Source organism: Heloderma suspectum, chromosome 3 (assembly GCF_057233095.1).
Source record: "Heloderma suspectum isolate Gila_16-S chromosome 3, 16-S_ref, whole genome shotgun sequence".
Taxonomy (NCBI): Eukaryota; Metazoa; Chordata; class Lepidosauria; order Squamata; family Helodermatidae; genus Heloderma; species Heloderma suspectum.
Genome location: NC_139460.1, coordinates 28,763,918 through 28,777,446, shown reverse-complemented (window position 1 = coordinate 28,777,446; position 13,529 = coordinate 28,763,918). Strand labels below are relative to the sequence as shown.

Here is a 13,529-nt window from a genome sequence, read left to right as displayed (position 1 = left end):
ACTATTCATCCAGAGGATTCCAGGGTGGTGCACACAAATATGAATAAAACTGTTCACACAAACATATACACACAATAAAAACAAATAACTATAACAGAATACAATATAACAATGAAGTAGAATAACAAACTGAATTATAGCGCAATCCTATACATGTCTACTCAGAAGTAACACCAATTGAGTTCAGTGGTACATATGTATAGGGTAGCAGTGTAAGGTTGCAATTCTATACCTGCTCACCTGGGAGTAAGCTCCATTGAACTCAGTGGGACTTACTTTTTATATCCCATAAACAGTAAGCACTACTGAACTCAATGGGTCGTACCTCTGAGTAGATGTGTATAGGACAGCACTGTACAAGCATAAAAGCAAACCGCTGGACTGCACTGACAATAGCTATAGTAATTATCTTCTCAGGAAAATATATTTGTAGTAGCTACCTATGGAAAGAATGCACTGTTTAAGTTTACCTATTTGAATAGCAATTTTGGGATATAATGGAGACAAGTACCTTAGGAGGAGTCTCTGATCCTGGGTATTCCCTCTGGTCCAGTTTCTTCCACCGTTGCATGAGTCTAGCAACCATTGGTGTATTGAAATCTACTAGCTGAAACCCTGTGACATTTGCTCCTCCATGCATAAACCTCTCCAAAGAAATATCCTTGAATCCCTGCAAAAATTAATTAATACAATCCTTTGTTTGACCCTGCATGCTGTTAAATGTTCTTCACAAATTTTAGGTGCTCATACATAAACAGCTGTAAAGCAAATACTTCATATTTTTAAATTTTTATCTGTTTTATATAGTTTTCTACTATTGTAATAATTATTGCAATTACAAATAAAAATATAATATAAGGATATATAGTACATACACATTATGTCATGTTTAAACATCAGATTATAGTGAACAAGGAATAAGAATGTACATCATCTCTATCTTTATTGTTCCCCCAAATAATACATAGCATTCAACTTCTTACAAAACTACCCTCTTATATCCATTTTTCCCTTGGACACATCTAATAAGTCAAATGTCATCACTACTGTTACATCCCACATTCTAAAAAAAGAAGAAGTCAAGTTGTGTGTGCCCAGGGGGTGGGGTGGGGTGAGGGGTAGGAAAGGGAAGAGACTCCTCCCCCCATTAACATACAATAGAGCTTTTGTCAGCAGTCTACAAAGTGATAATTATTTCTCCATCATCACTCTCAAATCACTTTTTAAATAATGTAATAAAATAGTCACAGGACCTCTAGGAACTTTGTAACTAGTTATTTTCTCAATATAAAATGTCAGTCATTAAGTGCAATGCACAATCCTATAGGACTGATGCTCATTAAAAGGAGGGTCTCTGAGCCTGCTGTCTATCCTAAGCTCTGATGGCAGGAGCCTTCTTGCTGAGCAAGAGCACAGGCTTTTGTAGCTTTACCACCTCTATTTGTGCTGTTTTACTAGATGAGCCGCTGAGCTCATTTAGCTCACCTACCTTGGAGTCAGTGGGAACAGGAGCTGAATGGTTTGTGGATCTGGTGGATCCATGGCATCTCCTCTCCCCCGACACTTTCCTGCCCCAAATATGCCTATTTCCTCCCCCTGCAACACAGGAGAGGAAGCTGCCATGGAGTTTCCACAGTGGCTGGGAGGGGTGAATGAGTGAGGAGACAGGAATCCTGACTTGGATTTCCCCCTCCGAGGTTGCATTGTACAGAGCCTCAGATGGGGAAATCTCTAGCACCCTATGGTCCCTCAGATGCCATCTAGAGGCTGTAAGATTGCTTTCTAATAGGACTGACTTTTTGAATATTTCTAAAAATATATAAATAATCTACACCTAACTATTTATTTATTTATATTTATTATTAAATTTATTAATTGCCAATCTTCCTGGTCACCTAGCCACACTGGGCAATGTACAGCATATAATAAAACAGTTTAAAACAATAAAATTCTACAATAAAAACTTTTTCTAAAATACCCTAACCCACCCCAAATGCCTGCCTGAACAACCACGTTTTTAATGCATGACAGAAGCTCATTAAAGAGGGGGCATGACGGAGTTCCCTAGGGAGGGAGTTCCACAGAGTGGGGGCCACCACAGAAAAGGCCCTCTCCCTCATCCCCACCAGTCTAGCTGTCCTGGTTGATGGGACAAAGAGAAGGCCATCCGAGGCTGATCTTGTTAAGCGGCCTGTCTGGTGTTGCTGGAGATGCTCCTTAAGATAGGCTGGGCCGGAACCATATAGGGTTTTAAAGGTCAAAACCAACACCTTGAATTTGGCCCGGAAAACAACTGGTAACCAGTGCAACTCCTTCAGCAGCGGAGTGATGTGATCTCACCGGCGGCTGCCCTTAATCAGGTGAGCTGCCGCTAGGGATGGGGGAGACTTTCTCCCAAAAACTTTGGGGGGCCGAGTGCCAACATATTCGGCCCCCTGAAGTAGTTTCGGGGAGAAATTCTCCACCCCCCCGCCCCCCGCTCCCCCCCGGGATGGGACTTACCTTTCCCGAATGTCCCTCCCGGTGGCGGGTCCCGGCGGAGGTTCGGCAGGTCTTCGACAGGGGCAGAGGCGGCAGGCGGTCTTTCGACCGGCTGCCGCCGCCGCCATTCCAATAAAAGTAAAAAAAAAACAAACGCCCCCGTGATAGGCTATGTGACGATTAACGTAGCCTATCACGGCTAGATTTGCAAAGTCAGCCGGGATAGGCTACGTAAATCGTCACGTAGCCTATCACGGATGACTTAAAAAAAAAAAGCGCGTACGGCTAATGGCGGCCCTCATAGGGAGCCGCCATTTGCGTTCCTTATTTGGTCGCTGTAGTCTACGTAAAGATTACGTAGACTACGGCGAAAATAAGGGCAATGCTATTTGTGTTGCCCTTATTTTCACCGTAGTCTACGTAAAGATTTACGTAGACTACAGCGACCAAATAAGGAACGCGAATGGCGGCTCCCTATGGGGGCCGCCATTTGCGTACGCGTTTTTTTTTTAAAGTCACCCGTGATAGGCTATGTGATGATTAATGTAGCCTATCATGGCTGACTTTGCAGATCTAGTCGTGATAGGCTACGTTAATCGTCACGTAGCCTATTACGGGGGCATTTTTTAAAAACTTTTTATTTCGCGGCCGGGCGAGGCGAGGCGCCTCCTCCCCGGCCTGAATTTCGGCCGGGTGAGGCGGGAAGCCTCCCCCCCGGCCTGAATTTCAGCCAGGCGAGGAGGGAAGCCTCCCCCCCCGGCCTGAACTTCGGGGGGAGCAGCGAAGCGCCTCCCCCCCACCGCGAAGCAAGCTGCGAGACCAGGTAAGTGGCTTTCATGCACCCCTAGCTGCCGCGTTCTGTACCAGCTGCAGCTTCTGAACCATCTTCAAGGGTAACCCCACGTAGTGCACATTACAGTAGTCTAAATGAGAGGAGACCAGGGCATGTACTACTGATGGGAGCAGATGGTTGGGAAGAAAGGGGCGCAGCCGCCGTATCAGATGGAGTTGTTACAGGGCTGTCTGGCTCACAGCTGACACCTGAGCCTCCATGGACAGCTGGGAGTCCAAAATGACCCCCAGGCTACGGACCTGGTCTTTCAAGGGTAGCTGTACCCCATTCAACACCAGGTCAACATATGACTGATCATAATGCTAGCATTTTCCCTATTCTAAGCTATATATTGTTTTGATTTTATATGGGGTTAAATACAACTCATGTAACATTTTTAAACAATTCTTTTAAAAATTCATTGTTATTATGTTTTCCTACAGTTTCACCTATCCCAGACTTCATTTGCTATAAGCATTCCAAAATCTCTCCCCAATTTATGCTGATAGGTCTGTTTATTTTTAAGTATTCAATATATCTTACCTCCCAGACCTTTACTAGTTGTAGATAAAACATGCTTCCTCAATGTGAGGCACCCATGGAACTAGGCTAATATAGCATGTCTAATTCAAAAATCCTTGAAAAGCCTGGGCTTATGCAGATTTAATCTGATCAACATATATAATGTTCCCTCTTTCAATAAAATTCAAAACTGTATTTAAAACTTTATTTTGCCAATTAGACACATCATCCAAAATGTTGATATGTTAATTATAATAACAAGAAAGAGAAAGACTGGGTAATAAGTTGTCCAACACTTAGCCCATATTTCAAAACTTTATTTCACACAAGGATTATTTACTAGCTTGTCCACATCATGTTCTTTTTTTAAAAAAAAAAACACACCATGATGCATTTTTAAAGATTGGGTATAGCTCATAATGTGACATTCATTCATTTCCCAATATTTGCCTATCTACAAACCTTGCAATATCACGAAACAGGCATTTACCCCACCTTCCTTCCAAGGAGAGCTTATTGTTGTCAAAGCAATAGTAGAACTCCTTTTCTCCCAAATACATTTATTGCATTGATCTTGCCATTACTTTAATGTAGTATTTTTCATGGTTAAAGGGATATTTATTAACAAAAATAAAATTCTTAGAAGCATATTAATTTTAAATGTAAATAGTATCTCCTTCTAAGAAAGTAGCGTACTAGACTATCAGTTTAGATCTGCCCTAGAGATTCAACTATTATTTGGGTATCAGGGACATTGTATGGAAAAAAAGATGTCTCTCCCATCACTACATGAAGACAGCCATCTTTTTTGCAATGAACCAGGAAGGGAAAACAGCTAGAAATTGTTAAAGAAAAATGAAGGGCAACCTTCAGACCCTCTTCTTCAAAACATAAGTAGAGCCATGCTGGATCAGACCAAGGGTCTATCTAGTCCAGCATTGTGTTCACACAGTGGCCAACCAGTTACCCATCCAGATTTGTGATTTTTCCATTCAAAATCCCAATAGAAACAGGATGGGATAGACTTGGTTTGGGGCACATGTCAAGATGGAAGGAAACTAACTTAGGGCACAATCCTATGCATGTTTAGACAGAAAAAGTCCTACAACTCCCAACATTCCCCAGTCAGAATTGGTTATTAAGAATCATTAATAGATTTCCTAGCTGTGGGAATTAAATAAATGATCTGAATCCACGTTCTAAAAGATCGCCCAGTTCAAATTTCTCTAATACCTTGTGAAGATAGGACATTCTATCTGGTCAAAGGCCTTTTCTGTATCTACAAATAATGATGCTCTTGGTACTTTGTATTTTTAAATCTATTAATTACATTAATTATTTTATTTATATTTTGTGTTAATTGTTTCCCATTAATAAAACCAGCCTGATCTTTATCCACATTCATTACCAGGTTTAATCTTGTTGCTAGTATAGACAAAAAGATCTCTAAATGAATGCTTTTTCTTAGGTGTATTTGCATTCATTTATATCTTATATCAATACCTGCCTCGCAATCATGGTCTAATTAAAAAAATTCTTTAAAATAATATTGTAAAACACCAATGAAATCTTCCTCTTCCATTCCTCTTGAACTCCTATTTTAATATTACATTTCCTTCCGTCAAAATAGCTTTTCAACTCTAGTGTTTCAGTCTTACTTACAGCACAATTGTATACATGTCTACTCTTAGGTAAGTCCTATTGAGTTAAATGGGATTTACTCCTCAATAAGTGTGTATAGGATTGCAGCCTAAACCCTTCTTTATGAATGTGTTGGTCTATAGTAATTCCTTGAGCAGTAACCTTCTGCTGCTCTTCCTTATTTTTTAAGTTTTACTTTCACAATTCTGAACATTTGATTGACTCTCTGTAATCTTTTATTCTAATCCTTTCAGTTGTAGTCACATTATTAATATTTTCTAGGGGATTTTTTTTTTATCCCTAGCAGATTTAATTTCTCTATTTCTGTTCACATGCTTCAGTAACTTTAAGGGTACAGTCCTATGTATATCTAGTCAGAAGTAAGGCCCATTGAGTTAAATGAGGCTTACTTCCAGGTAGGTGTGTATAGGATTACAGAGCTTTGGCTACTGGTTGGTATAGAAATGTAATAAATAAATAAAATAGTATATTCTGTTTCTTTTACAGTTATTGCCATAATTTTCTTAAAATCACCGACCTCCTTTAATAATTTGCTGTATTATCTTCAGCTGGTAAGGGAGCAATCCTATGGCCGCTAGACAGTGGCTAGACGGCCATAGGATATGCCGTTTTCCGGGAACCAACCTCAGAGCCCGCAATCAGAGCCCCCCACTTCCGCGCTGCCTCCAAGGTAGCGTGGAACAGCCCTGTGCTCCGCACTCACAAGAGGAGCACGGAGTAGCCGGAAAGGGGTGTGGCTGGGGCCGTTCCGGGGTGGGGAGAATGTAGCTGCCTATAAGACACATCCAATGTGTCATACAGCAGCCTCTCTCCCCGCTCTGTGTTCCCAGAGCTAGACTGCCACAATTGGCTGTCTGGCAGAAAAATCAGGGCAGGAAAAGTGCGGAGGGAATGATCCCCTCCGTGCTTTTCCTGTCCTCCTTTGGATAGATAGTAGCCTCCAAGTTAGGATTCTCCAATCTTGATGGGATTGCACCCTAAGTGTGCTTACATAGTTTTCTTATCTTCTTAATCTTTAACAATTTGTCTTGGTCCATTTAGAAATAATATGGAATGTTCCCTGGTGTAAAGGTCTAATCCATGCATATTATAACCCCCACTTTAAATGATAACCAATAAAGAACAATTACGTTGCAAAACAGTAAATAATATGCTTATTAAATGATAAATTAATCCCAGGATAACTTCATCTAGGAATAAATTAATCCAGAGCAAGTAAGCAATAAATTAGTCAGAAGCACCTAGGCAATAAGTTAATCATGCCAATAAAGTATTCAAGGGCAACAGGCAATGAATTAGTTGAGGGCAACAGGCAATAGGTTGACCAGAGAATAAATTAATCAAGGGCATCAAACAATACATTAATCAAGAAGAACAAGTAATAAATAAGTCAATGACAAATTAAAAAAGACAAACATGTAGTAAATTAGTCAGAAAACTAATCTCACAATACATTAGTCAAGGCAGATAGGGAATTAATTAGTCAAAGAGAGACAACAGACTAGTCAAAACAGATTAGAAATAAGTTGGTTAGTAATTATTGCTTAATAGCTTCCCCTCCAAGTACTCAGTAAAGTATGTTAATTCAAATAGGTTAGTCAGTGAAAGGCAGATCAGGATTCTTCTCCTTGTTAGATCTTAATATGAAAATCAAACAAACGTTATCAAACAAATCAAAGCTTGATCATCTTGCATAAAACAGGGATAATAAACCTACTTAAATAATCAGCATATTAGTCTTGTTAGCCATTCATGATTTAATTAACTATCTGTATTTTATTATTGTAAGCCACCTTGAGTGCCATTTTTGGCAGAAAGGTGGGATATAAAACAAATAAATTGAATACCCACAGTCTTCATATTAGGAGAATCAATGCTTATATCATCAAAATAGAGAGAATAAAGGAACTGCCCCAAACCTCAAGCACTGAAAAATGTGATAAAAATCTTTACGATCTGCAGTCTATTCCCTCATGCATCCCGACTGCATCCCCAAGTGTGCATGCATACTTGGCAGCTTCATTTTGTGTGTTGCCAACGCACGCTACACAGCCCTGGCTGCAGCTCAAGCTAATATCTATAAGAACCTGCCCTCCTGCTGCATTGTCTTATTAGCCCAATCTGCTTTCTCCTGGGAACTTGATCACTGCAGGTGGGTTCTCTCCTCAGAGGCAAAATGAACAAGAAAAAGAAAGAGCAAAACCCAGCAGTGAGACTGCAACTCCTGCTGCACTAGCTCAGTGTCCTCACAATTTTGACTGGATATCGACTCAAAAGTGCCTCTCCCCTGCATTGTATTAACTCAGTCCCCTCCAATACTTTTTTATTTTTATCATGAGAAGAGCGTAAATTCAGGAAACCTTTAACCTCAGTGCTTGCCATTATAGTACAAAGGTATCTAAAAAAACCAACATCTTTTGCAGCATCCCGCAACCTGATGCCCACTGATGTGTTGGACTACAGCTCCTTCAGTCCTCAGCCAGCATGTGGGAGTTATAGTACGACACACCAGGTTGGGAAAGGCTGAGCTACTACAATGAAATCTAGGTCCTTCAGTACTGTGACAGAGAGGCTAAAGTGTGACAGTGCAGTACAGAACTATGGGGTGCTTCCCATTACAGATGATCAGTCAAACGTGTTAACTTCTGCACAGTTATGTTCTGATCCAAAGATAACAGCACGATATCCAGTTCACAGCCTCACTGGTGCCTTACACTTAATAAAAACAAACACACAAAATAGCCAGAGGAAGTTTGTGATTGCTAAGTGATCATTTTTCTACAAGTGGAGCGCTCGGGAAACGTAGCATCTTTGGAGCAGAAGCTGGCATTTCTGTATGCAATATTGAAGGACTGGGTATGGTTTACTGTTGTGTCCTCTTGCTATGGTTGGAATGTCCTATTTTTGTGTTGTTGTAAATCTTTGGATTGGATCAGATTATCATTATAATTAACACCAATGAGATTATGCTGCCATAAATTTATTTAATTATTGCATTTATATATCACCTTTCTGCCAATGCTCAATTTTAAATAATGACATACAATCTAATAGACATGATACCAAAAGGTGGGCGGGAAGGGAAGAAAAAAATAAGCAAATTCAGGTACTAATTATTATATAGCATTACATAGTTAATATAATGACCAGGTGGAATAGCCAATGAGAGAGATAATCCCAGAAGAGGAGGAGCTGGATAGCAGTTTGCTCTAGCTGAACTGATGGAGTGAGCTTCACTGTGTCACTTCTCTCTCATTTGCACCTAGACAGAATGGATGCTAACAGAGACAGTTTTGGCTGAGGAGAAGCCAAATGGTTCTAGCCAACCCAGGGGAGGTGCCTTGATGTATTGATTCTCCCTCAGATGCAGCCAAGTACTTTAACTCAGGACAAAAGCACTCTTTTGGACTGCACAATCTTGAGTTGATAGAGCCATGAACATTTTTACTAGTCAAGCATGAATTATACAATAGGGTTCTTACCAGGTTTGCAAGGATGTAATGGTAGCCTTTAACGTGCTTTCCAACACTCACAATCTGTTGGAAGAGGGAAAGAAAGAGAACAATGGATATTGTATTACTTCAAGCAGTGGGTATAACTTACGACATATAATTTTACTAATATAATGTTGAGATTATTTTACCACTTCAGACAGGTACCTAGATACTGGCAAATGCAAATAGCTCAAATTGTTCTAATGTGAATTAAACTACCACTACAATACAGTTCTGCGCTCTATGTTCCACAAGCAACAGGAAGTCCTTTGGAGAGTGAGCTTGTATGGTAAGGAAAAGATTGCTAGTTGAAAAGTTGTTAAAGGGTTACATCTGCCCAGGCCCAGGCTAGTTCTAAAGCAAGATCAATTGAAGGCCCTCAAAGAGAGAACTGATAGCTCTGTAGAGGAAGTGAGAGTTCCTAGTAAATACAGGCTAGCCAGATAGTTTACAAGACCAATCACCAGCCCCTCCCAAATCACTTTGAGATGATACTATCACATCAACACCAAATACAAATTGCCATATGAATTCAGATCTGGATCATCTGTTATGTTGCCTTTTGCCCTGCCTCCTTCTGTTAGCTGTTTTCAGGCCTCTTGCTCATGATGAACCTTTGAAACTCCCCAAATACCTGTCTGAATAGGAAAGCAAAGTCACTGAAACTAAGAAAGGGCAGGTCAGAATCAGGCTTTCCACACCCATTTGTTTACTGAGTGGTCCCTGTTGGAGAAGACACAAGTCAAGACCATTCAACAGCACCACAGTGAGTGGTGTTCAGTCGAGTGCTGCCCTGTTAAAACCCCTGCAACTTTGCTCAAGGGATGCAGAACAGTCAGTTATCGGGTCTTGCTTGATGAGTTAAGCTCTGTATTCTTTCACATCAACCTCTGGGAATTCTCCCAAGTCCTACAGAATCAGAGCCATTTTCATTTTATTTATATACTGTCTTTCCATATATATCATGCCCCAAAAGCCATTGAAGTCGGAATCTCACAGAATCCTGTACTTTTCTCCAAACTTGTCTGAGGCTTGTTACCTCTTGAGTGACTTGGACTACATGTTAATAACATTGGGATTAGTGCTTTTTGGGCTCATGGCATAGCTGTAACAGGATACATTAAGTAAGCAATCCCAAGGCCCACGCTCCAAGATTGGCTCCTGGAGAACCAACCTCCACCCCGTCCTGCACTGCCTCGTAGGCAGTGCAGATTGGTCCTGTGCACCATACTCGGAACAGCAGCATGGAACAGGGAAAATGGGGTGTTCCTGGGGGCAGGCCAGGTGGGGAGTGCCAGTACAACACTTCCTATGTGTCATCCGGCTGCCCCTTATCATGCTCTGAGGTCCCACGGTTAGGCAGCCAAAATTGGCTACCTAGCCATGAAAGCAGGGTGGCGGGAGCGTAGAGGACATCTGCTCCTCACCACTCCTCCCGCCCTGCACTGCATAGGCGGTCACCTGTGGGATTGGAGGCGACCATCAATCCAGATAGGATTGCTCCCTCTGGAATCTAATGATAGTATAGCATAGGTATGATGGAAATATATTAATATATTGGTTACCATGTAGCTTCATTGTATTGTGTTATTAATGTCTGCCTGTTTCTTCTTTATTTCTTTTTTATTTTTGTCACTAAGAAAATGTTCTTGTAATGATTGGAACTTAAAACCAAAAGCAAAGATGCTGTCCTTTTTGTATTAAGACCGACAGAGGAAGTTTTAGAATGAGAAATATGTTTTCCTGCAGTTCCCCCTCTACCATTCAGCCACTCAGCTTGTCATATATTCCCCTAAATGGATTTTCCTTATCTTGCAGCCAGTCATCAGGTCTGTTAACAATCCCCTGTGGCTCACATCCTACTTGAAGATATTAATGCATCACTAATGATCATCATGCATCATCCAGAAAAAGATGAACCTGTTCTTATGAAGGACATGAACCTGCCCAGCAACTTCATCTTCAGGTGCTTTGCCTTCTGAGGTTAGGTGGGAGGCTAACAGACAACAGGCCTCTATTGTAAAGGTGCTTAAACTGTGGAACTTTCTCAGAGACATGTTCCCCTGACACCCTCATTGCTATCTTTTATGTGCCAGGCAAAGTTCATCCTGTTCTTTTGTGCTTTTCATATTATTTAGGATCCCGTTATTTTATTGTATTTTATTTGGTTTTAGCTGTTGTTTTACTATGGTTATTATTTTATTGTTCTGCTGCTTTTATTTATACTGTTTTGTGCGGCTTTACTTTAATCCTGAAGTAACAGTGACAGAAACAAGATTCAAAAAGGTCTTGAAAGGATGGAACACTGGGCCAAAACCAACAAGATAAAACTCAATAGAGATAAATATAAAGTCTTGCATTTAGGTACAACAACAACAAATCAAAGACACTAGTATAGGATGGACGACACATGGGTTGAGAGTAGTACATACAAACAGGATCTAGGTGTCTTAGAGCACAATCCTATGCATGCTTAGACAGAAAAAAAGTCCTACAATTCCCAGCATACCCCACCCAGACTTGATCTCTTTTGCTCCAGAGAGAAGGAGTAGAACACATGGGCTGGAATTTCAGGGGAACAGATTTCAGTTAAACATTGGGAAAACTTTCCTAAAGAGCTGTTCAACAGAGGAACAGACTGCCTCAGGAGGTGGCAGGCTCTCCTTTGCTGTAGGTGGATGCGCCTGATCTTGTCTGATCTCAGAAGCTAAGCAGGTCAGCTCTGGTTGGTACTTGGATGGGAGACCGCCTGGGAATCAGGCTTCCTGCATTAAGCAGGGGGTTGGACTTGATGGTCATCTAGGACCCTTCCAACCCTATGATTCTATGATGCTATGAGGTATTTAAGCAGAGGCTGGAGAGTCATCATTCAAATATGTTCTAATTTTCTAATTGCATTCTGCAGTGCAGATCCTATACTGAACAGGGTGCTAGACTAGATGACCTCCAGGTGTTAAGACTAGATGACCTTCCAATTTTATAATTCAATTATTTTACTGATGCTTTAAAATGTATTTGTGCTGATTTGAGAGCTTTTTAAAATTGAAAGGCAGGCTATACATCTCCTGTATACATAAATAAATTAATATGGGGCTGTCTTTAAGACAAGGTCCGATAATACAAAACACCTTTTTCTTTTAAGTATTCTTCAAGATAAGTCTTTTTCGTAAAGAAAAGACCTATATTTAAGCTGAACACCCCTAACAAATGACAAGTTAACTGAGGCTTCGCATGCAGGACTGTTTGGCAATCCGTTGTCCAGAGGAAAAGAAACAAGAGGGTCTTCTCATAATATAAATTATTAGTGGCAGGGAGGCTTCTAACAAGTAAAAAGAACTAGACTAGTGTGGCAGTATTGTGGCAGGAATAGCAATGATATAAACCATGTACAAGATGAGGTTTCTATGCAGCACTTGAAGAAAGGATAAATCTTTCAGAAAGCCATCCACAAAATATTTTAACAGCCTTTGAGGGGGAAAAAAAGATGATTCACTAAGTGCTGGTGAATGTTCAGTATGGCTGTAGTAGCACTGTAGATAGACTTTGGAAAAAGACTTTGAGATACAGAAGATTTTACAGACTCATTGAAAGAGGCAGCAGGCACTGAGGGACCTGTTGATGGTTTCCATTCCCTAATGAAAAGCAGGAGCTTTATCTAGAATGCTGTTGGCAGGGCACTCCTAACTGGAAGATAGTGGGTATTTTTCAAATGTAGAGGCAGACTGGAATGTTGCATTTAAAAAGAAAGCACAGAGCTAGAAAGGAGAGGTAGAAAGTGTGTATCAGAAAGCATTAACCCTCATGGAAGATAAGGCTTTCAATGGCAACTAGTCCTGATGGTTGTATATTACCTCTAGCATCCGAGACGGCATGCCTCTGGATACCAGTTACTGGGGAACATAAATGGCAGGGTTCTATCACATTCATGTCCTACTTGTGTGCCTCCCACAGGCAGCTGTTTGGCATTGGCCACTGTGTGAACAGAATGCTGGTCTAGATGGACCATTGCTATGATCCAACTACGCCCTTATCTGGACAGAGATAGCCCAGCTACAGTGATCCTTGCTCTGATAACTTCTCGTCTGGATTACTGCAATGCGTTATACGTGGGGCTGCCTTTGAAAACGGTCCGGAAACTTCAGCTGGTCCAAAATAGGGCAGCAAGATTGTTAACAGGGACTGGCCTGCGAGCTCATATTACGCCAGTACTTTTCCAGCTGCACTGGCTGCCAGTCCATTTCCGAGCCCGATTCAAAGTGCTGGTGTTAACATTCAAAGCCCTTAACGGCTTGGGGCCAGGTTACCTGAAGGATCGCCTCCTCCCATATGTGCCTGCCCGGACCTTGAGATCATCCTCAGCGGCCCTTCTCCGTGAGCCCCTGCCAAAGGAAGTGAGGCGGGTGGATACTAGGAGGAGGGCTTTTTCTGCTGTGGCACCCCGGCTCTGGAATGAGCTCCCTAGTGAGGTTCGCCTGGCGCCTACATTGTATTCCTTTCGGCGCCAGGTGAAGACCTTTTTATTTTCCCAGGCATTTTAG

The 13,529-nt window shown here is 41.3% G+C and overlaps 1 protein-coding gene across 1 annotated transcript in view; it reads right to left on the bottom strand.

Moving 5' to 3' along the window:
• The window catches only part of GRIA4 (glutamate ionotropic receptor AMPA type subunit 4), a 197,291-nt gene that overhangs the window by 48,305 nt on the left and 135,457 nt on the right, over positions 1-13,529 (bottom strand). The window contains exons 4-5 of the mRNA XM_084842695.1: positions 8,980-9,033; positions 512-670 (exon numbers count right to left, since the gene is read on the bottom strand). Of these exons, the coding sequence (XP_084698821.1) occupies positions 512-670; positions 8,980-9,033 (213 nt within the window). The remainder of the gene's footprint in view (positions 1-511; positions 671-8,979; positions 9,034-13,529) is intronic.